The sequence below is a fragment of the Silurus aristotelis genome (assembly GCF_946808225.1).
Source record: "Silurus aristotelis genome assembly, chromosome: 3".
Lineage (NCBI taxonomy): Eukaryota > Metazoa > Chordata > Actinopteri > Siluriformes > Siluridae > Silurus > Silurus aristotelis.
Genome location: NC_139576.1, coordinates 23,199,985 through 23,219,362, shown reverse-complemented (window position 1 = coordinate 23,219,362; position 19,378 = coordinate 23,199,985). Strand labels below are relative to the sequence as shown.

General features: G+C 40.6%; 1 protein-coding gene across 1 annotated transcript in view; it reads right to left on the bottom strand.

The window, feature by feature from the left end:
- Positions 1 to 19,378, bottom strand: part of bmpr2b (bone morphogenetic protein receptor, type II b (serine/threonine kinase)) — a 50,476-nt gene that overhangs the window by 10,879 nt on the left and 20,219 nt on the right. Inside the window, exons 2-7 of the mRNA XM_083537991.1 lie at positions 17,103 to 17,285; positions 16,826 to 16,999; positions 1,897 to 2,007; positions 1,718 to 1,809; positions 1,389 to 1,619; positions 7 to 121 (exon numbers count right to left, since the gene is read on the bottom strand). Coding sequence (XP_083394117.1) covers positions 7 to 121; positions 1,389 to 1,619; positions 1,718 to 1,809; positions 1,897 to 2,007; positions 16,826 to 16,999; positions 17,103 to 17,285 — 906 coding nt within the window. The remainder of the gene's footprint in view (positions 1 to 6; positions 122 to 1,388; positions 1,620 to 1,717; positions 1,810 to 1,896; positions 2,008 to 16,825; positions 17,000 to 17,102; positions 17,286 to 19,378) is intronic.

Sequence of the window (19,378 nt, the reverse complement as noted above, 5' to 3'; positions counted from 1 at the left end):
CCTGACCTCCCCTTAGCAGCTCTGTGTGTAGGTAGGCCAGTCCTCTGGTGACTGAATGGGCGAGACGACAGCAGCTCCCCCAGTCTAGGGCATACAGACTCAGGTACCGACACAGGGAACCCTACAAGAACATGGACACACACAATAAATGTAGACTACGTCATGTTTATGAACTCAGCAACACTGCTCATGCAGGAAACAGGATCCTAAAAAGATCAGTAACAATCCTTCCACAGATCCTATTAAGTATTACATTACTGTGTTTACTATTTACATTACATTTCTATACACACTGCGACAATCATTTTAATGCAGTGAAATCAAAAACAAATGTTTCTAAGACTTCAGGCATCTCAACCATACAATCTCTACCATACAGTAAATAAAAGGGTTTTACCTGTGTAAATAGATTTAATCGTTAAATAAATCAATTATTTGTTGCAGCCTTAACAACTACAGTGACTAACATGCTAATGGTTACCCACAATAGTCAATTCGGGATTGTAAGTGCACAGAACACAAAACCACAAGTCTCCAGATCTCATCCCACTAGGGATACTCTCTTCCCCTAAGAAGTCTTTAGAGTCGTCTCAATCAGTCTAAGGGGTGTTTTATTATTTTTTCCCCCTCGTAAATGTAAACATTTGCGTTTCAGTACTCCGCCGCCCCGACTCCCCAAGTTTAAAGCTGCTAATGTAATTCCACTCAAAGTAAACAATTAGCAGTGAGGTGAGACGTGAACAAACGAGGCAGTGTGTGAACAGCGTAATGTCTGTCTGTGCAGACACAACAGACGAGACATTCATTCCTGCGTCACACCCTCACACACATGCTAGACAGGTGTGCCTGTTGTAACATGTTACACTGTGCAAGAATGTACTGCTTATGAGATCAGAGGAGACGGGCAACACTGTTATTCTTGTCTGACTACTACGATGGGCATTTAAAACTCAAATAGAAATCAAAACAAGAGTAATTGTTTTGGGGGAAAAAAGAGAGAGCGAGAGAGAGAGAGAGAGAGAGCGAGAGGGGGAGAGAGAGAGAGAGAGAGAGAGAGAGAGAGAGAGAAGAGAGAGCGAGAGCAAGAGAGAGAGAAGAGAAAGCGAGAGAGAGAGAGAGAACACAATGAGCTGGTACAAAGCACACCTTCTCCTACTGCCTGCTGTAACACCATCTGAATCATCTATAAAAATACCGGCCCAGATAGTTGTGTTACCGGCATGATATCTGACTCCCCACTTACCATGGCCAAAAATATTAAGAGGTGGTTAAAATGAAAGCAAAGAGATAAGGTCAGTTGAAGGTAAGGAAACGAAATTCTACACTATCTTTTACAATCTGGTCAGATCTGGATGAGTAGCTACAGTAGCTAATGGATCAGTACTCACATGTGGGTAATATTCCATCACCAGCAGGTACTCCATACGGCTGTCTGTCGTCAGACGCTCGTCTCCCACAATGAAGCGTGCTATGTTGTCATGCTCTAACAGGGGGATTCTGTAAATGGCTCGCTCGTTCACGAAGTTCTGACGGTTCGTGTAGCTGAAGACTTTTACAGCAACTGGACGCTCGTCCAAAGAGCCTTTGTAAACTGAGCCGTAGCGGCCACGACCAATGAGCTGCAAAAGATCGTTGTCGAAATATATTTTGTATAAACTAATACATTATGGGATATAGTGTAGAAATTAGGTTGGAGATTAATATCTCAGATGCTCACCTCCAGTAGCTTTAGACTGTCTAAATCAACTGAGGGTTCAGATGCTGCGGCCTCCATCATATCCATATTATGCAATCCCTGTTTACGATCTCCTGAAATGCCCACACACACACACACTCTGGTCAAATCACTATTAAATCATCACGGACCACTTGCATGTAGTGGGTACCGTATCTTACCTTTCAGCATTCGGTGGCCAAAGAACACCGCCACGATAAGCACGGCAACGACTGAGACAGATGCCAGGGTGATAAAAATGGCATCCTCACGGTGCAGAGGCTGCGGGTGCACTGAGGGAACAGAGAGAAGTACTGTGAGGTCAGTATCCAAGACTGTTTGTTCCAGCTTGATATTCAGAACAGCACATCCAGCTTAAGCTGTGATGAATCTTAGTCTGGCCCAATAATTTCTTTCCTGCATAGACACTACAGTTTGTTGGGCTCATCACACTTACATTTCTTGAGGTATCTGGAGGTTTAGTCAGATAAAACAAGAGAGAAAATTGAAGGAACAAATAACAGATGACATCCGCGACCTGCCTCGCACTGCATACTGGAGCTGTAGTCAAAGCATTAAAATAGCAATGCACATTCGTAATGTTTGAAATAAATCATTAAAAAGGTCACAGCACCTTTTCAAAACCCTCATAATACAAACAGTAGGGGATGGCAGTAAAATGTGATTACATGGCTGCCTATCATGATGTATATGAGCCAGCAAAAGCAAAGTGTGCTGCAGCATAAAATGCAAGACTTCACCTTCTCTACAGCATAAAGCTACTATATTCAATTCATGTCATTTCAACCACTTTTTACTACTCATCATTCAAGTCTATTTTAGCCTAGTTGCATTTTGGGTAAAAGGCATTAAAATTACATATCCTCTTCCAAGCACACTCTATGAGCTTCACAACCATTAATAGTTTAAGTTACATTCTGTCCACAAAACTTTGTGTCAATATGTGTACAGTTATTTTACATTATCAGGAGAATTTGCCCACTTTTCTCCATAGAGGTGAGTCAGGTCTTTGTTCGTGTCACTTCTTATCTCAAGATTGCACTCCTGCAACTGAGTGCCATCCAAATGCTGTAACTGATCCAGAAACTGATCTCCCAAAGTTCTCCTAAATCATTTGTTTCATGCAGGCAGTTAACAAAACCAGTTGGAGAAAAGCAGCAAATTCAAACACTGATTAATGCAGTTTTTTTGTTACCAATTTGTTGTCCTAACAGAGTTTTACGTGGATGGTCTGACCCATTTGTGCATGTTTTTGACCGAGATTACAAAACTCAATGCTTTAAATGTTAATGTCAGTCACTCTTACCCTTCTACACAATCATACAAAAACATGTGCACAGACTGGTGTGCACGTACTGTTTACATGTTCTGGAGCCAGCAATGTTTGGCCTGGAGGCCAAATGTCTGCCTGCCCTTCCTCATGTACCGCCTATGCATTCACTCCCCTGCTTTCACTTCCTGCACTTCTCTCTTCATCACTCCATCCATTATGGGCGCTCTGCTTACTTACTCCTCTCTGCTTACTTAAGCCCACTCTATCAGTCCTCACCGCCCCTCTCATCTCACATGCCTTTCTCTATCACTGCTCCAGATCCCCGCTCTTTCATCCCGCTTCCCTTCCCTCAATACACTGTTGCCTTTTACACAGAGTTGAGAGTCAGACTGATGAGCTACTAGTTTAATGACAAAAAACTAGTTTTTTTTGTCATATCAACTTCAGTGATATAATGCAGAGTGAGCCAACAGGATTATATATACAGTGAGGAAAATAAGTATTTGAACACCCTGCTATTTTGCAAGTTCTTCCACTTAGAAATCATGGAAGGGTCTGAAATTGTCATCGTAGGTGCATGTCCACTGTGAGAGACATAATCTAAAAAAAAAAAATCCAGAAATCACAATATATGATTTCAACTATTTATTTGTGTAATACAGCTGCAAATAAGTATTTGAACACCTGTCTATCAGCTAGAATTCTGACCCTCAAAGACCTGTTAGTCTGCCTTTAAAATATCCACCGCCACTACGTTTATTATCCTAAATCAGATGCACCTGTTTGAGGTCGTTAGCTGCATAAAGACACCTGTCCACCCCATACAATCAGTAAGAATCCAACTACTAACATGACCAAGACCAAAGAGCTGTCCAAAGACACTAGAGACAAAATTGTACACCTCCACAAGGCTGGAAAGGGCTACGGGGAAATTGCCAAGCAGTTCGGTGAAAAAAGGTCCACTGTTGGAGCAATCATTAGAAAATGGAAGAAGCTAAACATGACTGTCAATCTCCCTCGGACTGGGGCTCCATGCAAGATCTCACCTCGTGGGGTCTCAATGATCCTAAGGAAGGTGAGAAATCAGCCCAGAACTACACGGGAGGAGCTGGTCAATGACCTGAAAAGAGCTGGGACCACCGTTTCCAAGGTTACTGTTGGTAATACACTAAGACGTCATGGTTTGAAATCATGGATGGCACGGAAGGTTCCCCTGCTTAAACCAGCACATGTCCAGGCACGTCTTAAGTTTGGCAATGACCATTTGGATGATCCAGAGGAGTCATGGGAGAAAGTCATGTAGTCAGATGAGACCAAAATAGAACTTTTGGGCCATAATTCCACTAAACGTGTTTGGAGGAAGAAGAATGATGAGTACCATCCCAAGAACACCATCCCTACTGTGAAGCATGAGGGTGGTAGCATCATGCTTTGGGGGTGTTTTTTTGCACATGGGACAGGGCGACTGCACTGTATTAAGGAGAGGATGACCGGGGCCATGTATTGCGAGATTTTGGGGAACAACCTCCTTCCCTCAGTTAGAGCATTGAAGATGGGTCGAGGCTGGGTCTTCCAACATGACAATGACCCAAAGCACACAGCCAGGATAACCAAGGAGTGGCTCTGTAAGAAGCATATCAAGGTTCTGGTGTGGCCTAGCCAGTCTCCAGACCTAAACCCAATAGAGAATCTTTGGAGGGAGCTCAAACTCCATGTTTCTTAGCGACAGGCCAGAAACCTGACTGATCTAGAGAAGATCTGTGTGGAGGAGTGGGCCAAAATCCCTCCTGCAGTGTGTGCAAACCTGGTGAAAAACTACAGGAAACGTTTGACCTCTGTAATTGCAAACAAAGGCTACTGTACCAAATATTAACATTGACTTTCTCAGGTGTTCAAATACATATTTGCAGCTGTATCATACAAATAAATAGTAAAAAAATCATACATTGTGATTTCTGGATTTCTTTTTTTAGATTATGTCTCTCACAGTGGACATGCACCTACGATGACAATTTCAGACCCCTCCATGATTTCTAAGTGGGAGAACTTGCAAAATAGCAGGGTGTTCAAATACTTATTTTCCTCAGTGTGTGTGTATATATATATATATATATATATATATATATATATATATATATATATATATATATATATATATATATACACACACACACACACACACACACACACACACACACACACACATACACATTTTTTGTGTGTATATACACATATATTACCCATAGTCCCAGTTATCAATTAAAAGCACTGTCCCTCTCGGCAGTGTGATAGGGAGGGTATGATAACTTCCCTAAATGATGGGATTTTTTATTTTATTATTATTTTTTTTTTTACTGTAACTGATCCAGACCCTTTGTACTAAAATAGACATTTTTAGTATAGTGTCTGTTAATCCTCCCACCCAATCTGTTTAATCAGCTGCTTTATGTCTTTATATAAAACCAAAAAACTCTTAGAACTGAAGCTCCCCTATTGTTGCAGTTGTGTTTATTTTAAACATTAAAGATTAATATTAAGCACATTTTATTCTCATTATTACAGGTTCAGATAACTAATTTATTTTGAGTCTGAATTTGACATTTCTGATATTACAGATTTAACATGCATCAACTCAGGGTTGTGTAGACACAAATTTATATTAGCTCATCCAGAACTGGAGCTAATGAATGCATCCCATCAAGACTAAATATCGATCAAACTTAATATCGACCTTGTAGACAGGGAGCAGGCAGATTGGTTGGTTGTAAGAGATCTATAATGTGCCTGTATTGATATGGCATTATGATGTTATGTCCTTGTCCTCTTCCTTGGCTTGTCTAATGTGGTTTCCTCTGCTCTTATGATTATGGCAACAGAGGGATGACAGCAGTTGCAGTTCCCAGGGCTACCGACCCCACTCACTGTTCACACTCCAACTCCCACTCCCTTACTGCATAGCAACCCACACCCAGCCACAGCCCTCACAATCATATTTCTCTTCTTTACCGAAACAATCTGTTTCAGGTTTTATTGGAATCTCTGCTAATGGGAACTGCCTCAGCAAAAGGTCTTGAACAATTTAAGCAGTGCATAGAAAGGTATACCATGTGTTTTCCCAAAAATTTGCTAAATGAATTGCAGTGTGCATCTTTGGCTTATTTCTTTTAAGGCACGACTTGCATATTTTAGAAAATAACTACAAATGAATACGGCATGTTTAAGTCTATATTCTATATACAACATAATTATGAGTAGCCTTCTTTTGCTGAAGATGAAGAAGCTCCAGACTAGTGACTGTCTGTAGAACTGCAGCTGCACACTTTTGAAGAATTTAATGCTCACCAGCAGAGATCATTGTAACTGGATGCCCATGCAGCCGGATTAAAAAAAGCACATTGATTAGCTTGGGCAGTGTCTGTGGAAGCACAGATTTGTGGTTATACAAAAGGGCCCCATCCATCCATGTGGGTAACAATATATATATAATAGCAGTCTAGGGGCACATTTTTCACAGTGTTCCACCAAACACTGCACAGACTACTGTGGATATGAACGATGTGGGCTTCTTTATCTGAATCTAGAAGTAAAAAATATTTTGGTTAACAGAGCTTACGTAATCTAAATACACTGTATAATTGCAAAATGACCATATTTACTTTAGAGGATGTTCGTGTGAAATCCCACAGGCATGTTTGAGAGTCACAGCTGAGGCAAACTAATAGCTCTCAAATGACACAAAAATATGTCTGGAAATTCAGCTCTTGCATGGCATTACATTGTGTAGGTTTCTGTTTAACATTTAATATTCTACACATGACCTTGTCCATGATGCAGATCTTGTAATTTCATAAAACTAATTTATCCTTCCAGTTATTAATCATAAAGCTTTTCTCTCTCTTTCTCTCTCTCGAGTATAAAAGCACGAGAGGAACGGTGCTGAGCAAATTAATTAAGTTTATTCTCCTGCCATGCCAGCCAAGCTAGCAGTTTGGCAGCACAGTTACCTAAATTTCTGGCATGGTATGATAGGGGCGTACACTACACAAATACAGTGACTATCTTTGGCATATTGTGCTTTCCTATCAATTACACACAAATAATTTAGAGAATTACCTGCATCCTAAGTTATAGAATTGATATAGAGAGTTATATTGTGTGTGTGTGTGTGTATGTGTGTGTGTGAGAGAGAGAGAGAAAGAGAGAAATACACAAGAGGTGGATCAGTGGAAACAGAGATTGAGAAGACTTCACAAAGCTAAGAAAAGGCAGACATCACGATCAGAGGCATGAAGTACGATTAATCAAAAGTTTGCTGTTAGTCACATTTAAAGCCAGTTTTCTTTTGAAGTAGGGTGTTTAATAGCTAGTAAGTCATCTGACTAGTGTAATCTCATAGCTGTTGATTGCTATTGCTGACCCTTTTGTTAAAAGTAATCTCTCCTATGTTGAGACAAATCAACATATAAGACTGAATCTCTCAGCATGTCTACCTCAATACAAAATGCTTTGATCTGTAACCAATAAAACATCTTACAACTAGACAAGTCTGCAGAGACGGAACAGATGTTACCTGAACCCTTTGTTCTCTGTCTCTCCAATAGTTGGTGTAGTATTGCAAATAAACCATTAATGTGCTGTTGGTCTTTACTGCAACGCTCCTTAGGAGTCACTGCAGAAGGAAATACACTTCCTAACAATGCATACATTGAAATTCGATAGTGGACCACACCACTTTGACTGACGTATACGGTGATTTCCACCTACGCACAAATTACACAGTCAGTAACCTCATTCACAATCCTCCAAAACCAACAATCATCATCAGAAAATGTGTAGTGCTTCCTTTCCCAAGTCAAGCTTGGCAAGCAGAATGGACCTGTTGCACATAATTATCAGATAGGGATTTTATTACTAGTACATTAATCATTCCCATGAAACCATTTTTGTTCCACCTTCAATCTATCTTCAGCATACTGTGAAGAAACTAGATTTCCACAAAGCGCTGAAGAGTAGCACTACTATCACACAGTAGATAAAAATGCAGTTTGAAAACTAACTGCCGTACGGCATGCAGGCTTGTTCCACTATAATCATTTATTTTTAACATGAAATGTTCTGCTTGTTGCACCACTGTCAAAGCTCCCGCCTTGTGTTATGGCTGTAATGAATTACAGATACAACAGGGCTATCAGTGGTTTGACAGCAAGTGATGACACAATGTCTTTCCTTTCCAGTTTAATGACACACAGTCTTTTCCTTTTACGGTGATTATGTCTGTCACTGTAGATAATTACACACGGAGTCAGACGTCTCCTATCGAAGAACTTCCGTCTAGGAGCCCTGCAGCAGCACTGCCAAAGAATCATTTCCTAAAAAGATATCAAACCACGTTCATGCACTCTCTTGAGGCTACTGTTCCAGTACTCAACCAAACACAGGCTCGTTGCTTTCCCCCCCCCCCCCCCCTCTTCTTCATCTTGAAGATCTCGTAATTTCGATTCGGCTGCCTGAGCCCTCTGTGTCCTCTATCGCGATGAGACGTCTGAGTTACGGCGAATGCATGTTTGAATTCTTATTGCGGAGTCATATGACATTAACCTCAACATTTTTGTGCTCTCGAAACAATTGAGTATTTGTATAGCCAGAGCTGGTTTCAGGGTAAACCCACCTCTACTTCAAACTCAAAAGCCCACCCTATCTATCCGCCTGTAATGTAAAGAGACACGAGAATGTCAGCTAACAATAGGAGACATGGGAGAGCGTGTTAATACACGAGAGTTAGGGTTCAAAAAGTGAGAGAGGAAAAGCAGACAGCGGAGTGAAATAGAGAGGAAAAACAACCAAGGCAAAGCATTCTGCATTTAAATGCCATAGCTCTGAATCCAGATTGAGATGAGATAACTGAAAGAATGACAAAGGCGAGTAAGATCAGCCTACAAGAGAAGGGAATGCTCCAGTTACCCTCCACTGACTTAGACCGAGTTCAGCCCCCAGGACAATAAGAAAAGTGCCCTCTGAATCAAGGACCTGCCTCTGCAGAGTGTCTAGACTACAGATCTACAGGCAGGCAAACAATCTGGATGTGCGAGTTCAGATTTCACACAGCAGGATGAGTGTCTGCGACCATGACCCATGTGACCCTGAGCCACTTGACCTGCTTGACCCCAGTGGAGAGCGTGTTGACATGGTCATGTATCAGTCACAGCTGGCTTAATTCTGCTGAAGGACTACAGTGAAAGCCCAATCAATCACTGAGTTTAATGTGTTTTAGGTTTAGTTTTAACCTACCAGGGGCAGAGTGTGAGAGGTTCTTATGGTGAGCAGTACACGGGAGAGGAACTTGTGGCTGAGAAAATTTGAGTCTGCATGATAATTTCACCAGAGTGACTTGACTGAACTCGCATCCTGAATGTGTTTCCACACATGGTTTCTCCCTCATGACTTCTTAAAAATCAACTGATATTCAGGCAATGCAATCAAACAGCACAGAAGTTTACCAAGACAGTCAGGCAGCCTAAAGAAAAGGCAGACGTGACTGTAGGTTATTCTCCAAGGTTGCCATTCTGCTGTCTCTAGGCCGCCCACACATCTATACTAACTCATTATTAGCTACACACAGGAATGTCTCTGCCATAACCCCATACTGCTTGCTCACACATGTCTCTCTCACACACACACACACTTTACATTACAGGAAGGATGGGACATCTATGCTGCCCTAAAGTTTTATAATTGGAAAATTGATGGAAGGTAAGAGGGGGGAAAAGAGGTTTATAAATCTAAAGGATAGGCTTTTCTGAGACTGGTTGACTTTGATGGAGCCATAAATATACACTTACAGAAAGGAGACAAGAGGGGAAACTTGAGGCTGAGGAAAAATAGAGACTGGCGAATACAGTGTCTGTAGGGAGTGCATATTTTCAGCTACACGCCTGCAATTAAATTATCTGCCAAGGTAAATCCACGCTTGATCAAATAGCTTCGTGTGGCCTTCATGCCTGCTTTCGTGCTCACACCCACAACCGTACAGCAAACCCAATCATATAACATGCTCTTCACGTAATGCTCAACAATGCTTAACGCTCTCCAACAAAGACCGAGGCAGGTGATTTGTGCTGCACGCAAGGGACGGGCCGTTGTTAATTCCGGTGTAGGATGGGAGGCGCAAACAAATACACCATGCTCTCCCTTCACTCCGCTGGCTGGCAGGGTGGTAGCTTTAGTGAGTTTGGTCATTAATCATCAGTAGCAGCACTGCTACCTTACTCCTCGCTGGGAGACTGTTCTCTGATGGCAAACATGTAAGAAACATCAAAACATACAAGTTACAGGCTGTGGGACATTCAAAGATAAGCCTCATCTCAGCTGCCATCTAACCTTCCCATAATGCAATGCCAACAAGTCTCCACATCTGGTTCTGGGCTGATAATCAGAAAAGCACACTACAATAGCCAGGCCTAATTTAAAGGCATGACATTTAGTTAGACAAACACAGAGTTAACTGTCTCCCATATGGTGTGATTCACAACAAACAACTGTTTCTTAAGTGAAGCACAGATCCGTTCCTTAGACTGCACCGTTCAGAAACTGCTTTCTAACAATAAAACTTGTCAAACATTTGGTGCAAACTGCCTCAGGTAGACCTCAGCAAGAACACAGGTGTGTGTGTGTGTGTGTGTGTGTGTGTGTGTGTGTGTGTGTGTGTGTGTGTGTGTGTGTGTGTGTGTGTGTGTGTGTGTGTGTGTGTGTGTGAGTGTGTGAGAGAGAGAGAGAGAGAGAGAGAGAGAGAGAGAGAGAGAGAGAGAGAGAGAGAGAGAGAGAGAGAGAGAGAGAGAGAGAGAGAGAGAGAGAGAGAGAGAGAGAGAGAGAGAGAGAGAGAGAAGAGCTGTTCGCCAGCACTGAGGTGATGTGTTATGGGCAGGCTACGTTTTCTTTAAGCTGTGCACCAACTTCAGCAATCAGTATTCCAGTCATCACTGACTGACAGCGAGCACACATTCACGCTAATACACACATGAATGATGCAGGAAAAACACCCTTAAGTTAATACAAGGCCAAAAATGTCCAAGTGTGTTTTTGTGTATTATCCATTTCTATCACAAAATTTCTAACACCAATGAATATAAATTACATGGCTGAATGGCTGTCAGCTTCCCCCCAGACTGTTCTCAACACTCACTTTCATTGCCCGCATTCTTTTACTTATGACAGAAAGACCACACACAATGAATCATATCGAGAAAAATAAAGATCAAAAGATAATTGAGCATTGGAATGTAAGCTGGACTGCTCACTGACTTCCGAGCAAACAGCTGCTATAGCATGTGTGCAGAATAAGACAGGATACTGCAATACAAAATACTGGCAAGACGACTATGCAGCTTGTATCTTTTATCACATTATTACCATTTAATATTCATAATGAGCTCTACCTTTACTCACACACTAGGCAGCAGCAGTAGCATACCGAAAGTGAAATTTGTAAAGGGGCACCTAACCGACTCAAAGCAAATGTACTTAATAATTCAAAAAGTAGTGTTATGGCACATGCATCAAACATGGGAGTTTTATTAACATTCAGCCCAAAACCTTGTTTCATTTGGCCTGCATGAACTTGAAAAAAATTTAAATACAGAAATAGATACAGGCAGCCATGGTAATACTGTATCTTGGAAACACAGTAAATCTGTAGCATTGTCATCCAAACATCCAGTTGTTACTATAATCCATGTTATACAGTGGTCCCACGGACCTTGCGGGGGTTACGTTCTAAGACCCCACCGACCCCCGATTTCCGAAAATCTTCGAATTTTGGACGCACCCCCCTGCAGCTCCTATGGTACCTTAGTGAAATTATCTAGACATTACGCCAGTAAGTTGGTTTCTTTTTGATGCATACTTAACAGAAAATGTGAAGTAATAGACATAAATGCTTTTATCACTTAAAATAAATAATACAATAATGTGTTTCAAAATAATTTAATGAAAATTGTTATTAAATACATAGTTTAAAATGTTATTCCTAACGTTCCTGAACATTCGGTCCCGCTGCAGTTTCCCACGAGTGTTTTAGATAATCCGCAACATTTAATTTAATTACCATTTAATTATAGCAGGTATTATAAACAGTTAGTTAAATCAATATCTAGAAAGAGTCTTGTCTGAACTGTTACCTAAGGCATCTGTGAAAAAAAAGTGTATTTTTGCAATCAATTATGGCAGGAGAGAAAAGCTGATATACAGAAAACCAGGTTTACTCTTTTAGCAATTTGCTTGATTAGACTTAACTCAAACATTTATAAACCTATAAATTATGCTTGAAATGTTTTGTGGTCGGATTTACACTACTGCAATTAGCACTCACGAGTGTTTCTTACTTCGATAAACTATATAATGGAAGGACTATATAACGTGTCACTTGTGCATTAACATTTTTAATCCATTTAAGGCCATTTTTATTCTGTTCTCTGATTAAATTTAGGCTAGATCCAGCCTAAAGTACTAACAATACAGTTACAAACAAACAAAAAATGCTCAGTCCAAGCATGTTTGCTTGCTGACTATTGTATGAACAGATTAAATGCCATATTTACCATCCAGTTCATAACAAAGAAGCACTACTAAGCACCAGTTGAAGTACAAGGTATAGAGTTAAACTGCCAGTTGCTCTCAGAGGTTTCGTTTCACCATGTATTCCGATTGTATTCTCAAGGACTTACATATTACATTTTGTAATGGGATCCATTAGTGAATACATTTTGGATGGTGTATTCATTATTTAGATTTCAATATTTCAAGCATTGTGCCAAAACCGGCCTGCGTTCTTATCTGTTTTCGCAAGGCACTTAGCACCTCCTCTCACTAATGGTCTTAAAAAAAAAAAAGTATAGAGTTCTGTTTTGCTCAGGCTCATCACAGGAGACCTTCTTTGAGCACATCGGCACAACAGATCTGCTGCAAACTGCAGCAGAAAAACAAATGAGTCACAGTGCTGAGCTCAGGCTTAATAGAAATGTACTGCCTGAGTGCACAAGCAAGGGCTAAACATAGATTCAAAAATGTCCATCTTAAAAGAATAAACAGGCTAAAATCACATGGAATAACAGCAGGAATTTATAGGATAAATACCTTCCCATCAAACAAATGCTTAAAAACGCATATAGGGCTGTTCTTTTTAATAAGACAAAGACTGTAGCAGTCCCTCACATTCAGCACTGTATCAGGTAGGAATTAAGAAGCTAAAGCAGACTATTGAAAGCTTTTTTTTTTCCCTTCATGATGAACATTTATTTGCTCTCTAATTGGTTGTGACAAATTAGATCATTAATCCTTGTTACTCAGATGTTGAGAAGTTGTTTACCAAGAGAACACATGATAATTGGCTACTGGCTAACAGTGGGTGTTCTTGGGTTTCTCGGTGTTGGTGTAATACAAACAGTTCAGTTATGTTTGAGTGAGAGTGAGTCATTCAGGACTGCTTGACCTCAGTGTGTAACTTATTTATAGCTTGTGTTTTAGCTACTTTTTGCTAAATGTGTTTGACATACTTGAAAACAAAATACACACACCAGAAACAATCAGATTTGATCGTTTTGCTCTTCTAGGTCTATACGTCTCAATAATACATGCCATCTCTGATGCAGAGAGCATGCGCACCTATACAGGCAAACTTTTATTCACATAATATACACAAAGTTGGGTTGTGCCACAAAACCCAAAACATAATTTACATATTTATACAAAGCTGTGACAACATGGGTGGTGCCCCAGATCTCATTCTGCTGAGCTAAATAGTCGACTGTTTAGCATGCATGCGGTTTAGTAAACAGCCTTACATTCATGCTAAACATGTGAGATTAATCAGAGTTGACACAGCACACATTACAAACGGTTCTACAAGCACCACACAATAACTGTTTTCCTATCAGAGTGTGAAATCTTTCTGAATCGTCTGTCTTTTGGCCATTGTTGACTAATGGGCTAAATTCTGAGCTATCAGGTTGGGTTTTATCCTCTACCACATAAAAAATGTCCAACTTTTCTCCTGATTAATCTGTTGTCCTCTACCATCACCTTCACTAGGCCCCCAAAGCTGGCACAAGGCCAAAATGGAGGCCACCTCAATCCTGCAACACACACACACACACACACACACACACACACACACACACACACACACACACACACACACACACACACACACACACACACACACACACACACACCATGCACAATTGCTATTCAAAAGGGCCACTGTATAAATGGCTGTAATATATTTCCATTAGCAAAAGCGTCTGCATGTTTCGCTTCAGTAAACTATTTCCACTCATTATTCAACGTTTCAACAGCAAAATAAAAAGATTGGTGGTTGCATTGTTAGAGGGATATAAAGAAAAGAAAGAAGAATCAAAAGGACTTCACAACTACTGGCCATACCAAAGCAGACTCCGAGTGAAATAATTCACAGCTACAGAACCTGACTGCCATTGATTTTTTATTCCATCCATTTTTCACCTCATTGTTCTGCCATGTTTGTTCTGTGATTCAGTCCTATCCTTTCAACAAGCCCACTGCTTCTATAGTCACTCTGAAAGCCTCAAGACAAAAAGGGGAAGAGAAAAAAAAAGAAAAACGTGTGCGAGAGAGACATAGAAGAAAGAAGGGAGAGAGTGTGGCACATGGGGATGGAATGACAGAGTGGAGAAAAAAAAGCAGCAGAAAGAGAACAAGAGCAAAAAAAGAAATATGACAACACTTATGGAGATACGAGAAAGTGCACAGAGAGGAGACATGCATGGGGTTGTGTCTTGAGGCGAGGCAGCACAAAGCTCAGAGCTGCAAAGGGAGGCTGAGCTGAATAGGTGAACACAGGCTGAGCCGGATGCTGCGTGGTGTGGCTGCAGAACATACCAGTGCTGTTTCTATGGAGAAGTCTCTCAGCCACACTGTGTAGATACAGTAGCTTCGGGTTCAGAGTACATAGTTCAGGGTGGCCCCCTATGTTTCTAATGAAAATGCCCTCGTTTTGGAAATAACCAATTTAAGAATAACATAGTAAAAACATTCTAATGCACTTCCCTGCCTCAGTGTGACATATATGGGCATGAAACTGCATATCTGGGATTTTTTTTTTAGGACATCCGATAAGTGTTTTCACTTTTTTTTTTTTTATTTGCTAAAGGGAAAGTAGTAAGGTCATTGGTAACATCTACACTACAATGCCATACAGGGGGAAAAAAACAAGTAGTTCTACAACCGGCACTGAAAAAAGAATCCTGATAAGGATATATTTTGTTCATTGACACATAACACACCTTCATATTTATATATCTCACACACACACACACACACACACACACACACACACACACACACACACACACACACACACACACACACACACACACACACACACACACACACACACACACACACACACACACACACCTCTGACCTCAACCCTATTGAACAACACCTTTACTAAAAACCCTTGTGGCCAAATGAACACAAAATCCCACAAGCACACAAAATGTTATAGCACATGATCCCAGAAGAGATTATTATAACAGCAAATGGGGAGAAAATGTGGAATAATATGCTGAAAGAGTACATTTTCTATTTAATTACTAAAAATTTACTTTTTTTTATTGTTTTCATTTAGCTTGTGAATATATATCCCTGTTTTCCAAAATATATGTTATTGGCTAAAAAAAGGAAGCTTGGCTCAAAAATCTGTGTTTTTTCATAATTCAACCTCAATTATATCTGATGGGATTTCCAACAGTGACAAATATGAGAACAAAATATTGACCCTGATGTGGAATTAACCAGAGCTTCTTATTGACAAGTGTAATCAGTGAAATGGATTTGGTGGTGGTGGGGTTTTTTTTTTTGGTTTTTTTTTTGGGGGGGTGTTTGGCGTGCTGAAAGAGCTCGCACCAGAAACCCAACTGCTCATCCATGTAATTTGATTGGAAAATGTACAATCAATCAATTACATTAGAGAAGGCTGTTTTTGTATAGCATGTTTTTATTCATGAGAGGATTTCTCGGAGTGAAACCAGTCAATCTTTAATCACTAATCCTCTTTTACGGTGATAAGTCTGAATTAATCGAGTTGTTTTTACTGGCAAATGTTAAGAGCAACAGTTTCATCCTTGACCAAAATTGTGTTTTGTTTCATAAAGAAATGCACATCCTGCTCTCAAATCTACCCTGCTAGGTCACAGATTTGTTTTCTTGATGCTGAAAATCAAACAAACACGCTTAAAATGACGTCCTAATAATTTTTATCTGATTAATATTTACAAGATGGATTTGGCGTGATAGAAATGGCAATTTGATTTGTGCAACATGGTCTTTGGAATAGCTACAATTTTAACACGTACAGTGGATCTAAGATGGTACCGGAAATGGATGCATCCTGCTTCTAAGTGCCTTTAAATAGTTGAAATTTTGGTTCAAACCTATAAACTATTCTGAACTCTTCTGGTTTATGACTTCTGTCACAGTTGCTACAATAGAAATACAAGAAGGAATCCTGAAGGCATCAGTACAAAATAGTTACCAGACAGCAAGGAGAATTTGCTTGTGTGTGCAAATATAGAAAGGCTGTTTGAGAACAGTAATTTCACGCCTTTGCACAGCATTGTGAATATTCAAGATAATAGTTTATGACCTATTGTTTCCTATTACTGCACTCACAATTGTGGTACAATAAAGGTGATTAATTTAATTGTAAGATCAGACAGGGACTGCTCATGGAAAATAGGAACGCTTGTGTGCAGTAAAGAGGTGTGAAATAGAGCGAAACCTACGTATGGAGGCACTGGTGGGACTGGGCACCCAGTTTTCCGTGAAGTTGACATTGCACATGTTTGTGCTGCAGCAGCAGAAGCGGTATGTGCCATTCTGGATCTGTGACGGCGTGTTGGTCACCACGCAACGGTCGTCATGGCAATCTTGCTGGTCGCCAATGTAAGTCCAGCAGCCTGTGATGAAATGATGGCAGTTATTAATTCTGAGCAGAAAAGCATATCGCATGTATACTACTGTTACTGTCAGTTAGGAGCAAAAACAAGTGTTTTAGCTGACCTTGTTTGACCAGGTGAATGTCACCGTCATGAGTTTTCTCCCAGAGACCGTAGCAGCGGCTGCTCTTGCTGCACAGGATGGTGTTGTTCTCCCGTGACACGTGCCAGTCACCAGCCACACTCTGCTCATCAAACTGCTGGTGCAGGTCAGTAAATGCACACTCTCGCTCCTCACTCTGGGCAGCTGCAAATAAAATCAAATGGAGTTCAGGACAAACGTGAGTTAACTCTACACTTTTCCTGTAGGCTGACTAAGAAAGCTAAGGATAATCTGATTGAAGTATAAAAGTGTTAAAAGGTCAAAACAGTATAAGGAACAACAGTATAAAATCTCAATTAGAGGTCTGTTGGTGGTCCTGACACCTACAATGGTAGTCAAACAACAAAGCACATGTGTCCTCTTCTGTACCAGTCCCACAAGCAGGGGAGAGAGAAGAAAATAAATAAATAAATAAATAAATAAATAAATAAATAAATAAATAAATAAACAAACGGAACATCATGATACAAAAAGAGCTGAAACAGTTGTAAGAAGAAAAAAAAAAAAACATACATTTCCCTAAACCAGATTATGTATACATCAGCAATGGTCAAGTTCCTCAACATTTAAACCACTGGTGCTTTTGATTGCAGCCTAAAATCTACATTAGTGTCCATGGCCCTCGTCATGGCTCATTTGTTTTCAGCTAAATAAAAGGGGCTTTCAAGCAGCATTTAATGTGGACAAAAAATATGTCCCTTGTGATAAAGGTGCTGTGAAACTGGCTGTCCTAATTTCCATACACAGCCATGTGAGGCTGTCTCTCTCTCTACCCGATAATAATCTGTGCTGCAGCTGGCCTACGCTCACCCCACCTGTACCAAGCAAATTAATCCTCACACTTTCTCTTTCATTTACATTTTTTTTTTCCTAAGATACTCGCTCCCTCTCCCTCTTGTGCCACCCTTCCCCTATCCCTGTCATGCAAATAGCCAGGCCTGAGTTAGTCAGAGGGAAAAAATAAAAATCGCAGTGGCAGTTGTTTATCAGCCTGAGTGAAGTCATAGAGCTGTGCTATTATATTGGCAGCATTCAGACAGTGAGCAGAGGGGCGGGGCTGCTGGAACATCAGTCCTGTACTCCTCACACTTTAGGAAGAAGACTACTTTTTTTATAGATGCTGAGACAGCAGATGGAGCAACAGAAAAAAGCACACAAGAAGAGAGAGAGAGAGAGAGAGAGAGAGAGAGAGAGAGAGAGAGAGAGAGAGAGAGAGAGAGAGAGAGAGAGAGAGGATAGACGTTAAAAGAGAGCGAGAAAGACAGAGAGAGACTAAGCTGCCTGGCCCCAGGGGAGGGCTTTGTCTGCATCTCCACAGGAGAGAAGTCTGAAATGGCTGCACCAGCTCCTCCTTACCAGGGTACTGCATGTTCATCACCATAACCCCCCAAACCCCTTACCACACACACACGCACACACGAATACAAGTGCACAGCACAGTTCATTACACAAACTCGGCTTTAATTGATGCAAGTAGAGATTCATCAACGCCACTAAACTGCTCACAAAAAAGATAATTTTTTTAAAATTATAAATAAGTCAACACACACACACACACACACACACACACACACACACACACACACACACACACACACACACAACCACCCACCCACCTAAATCCTTCTAACTTAAATGCAACATTGGGGTAAAGCCACCACACACAAGTGCGCACACACTCACAGAGCGAGAAGAAGAAAATCAAGTAGTCCAAGAGCCGATACATGGTTTCAGATTCAGTTAGCATCTTACACCCCCCCCCCCCCCACACACACACACACACACACACACACCACCACCACCACTCCACCCCTGAACCTAAGTACTGCAAAGTTAGGCCTGCAATGTCAAAGCAAAGTTTGTGTGAGAGTCTAATCTATTAATAGGTTACTAGCCGGTGATTATTATGACATACAAACACAGTATGGGGTGGAAAAATCAACCTAATGCCTGAAGCAGACACAATAATCATGACAGAGTTTTAATCCCTTTCCACTAACCAGAGTACCCTAATGCAAAATAACCGTGTCACTAAAATAAAAGTGGCACTGCTAACCAAATAAAACATTTCAGCGTTTACATGCTAATTGTTACTTGCTGCATTGTTAATTATTTCTGCATTACACAATTAGACATTTTATTTTAGAATTTTATCTAGTTTACAGAGGTCCATGTAATTCAGTCCTTTTACAACTGGCAAAAAAAAAAAAAAAAAAAAAAGGCAACAAATGACCAGT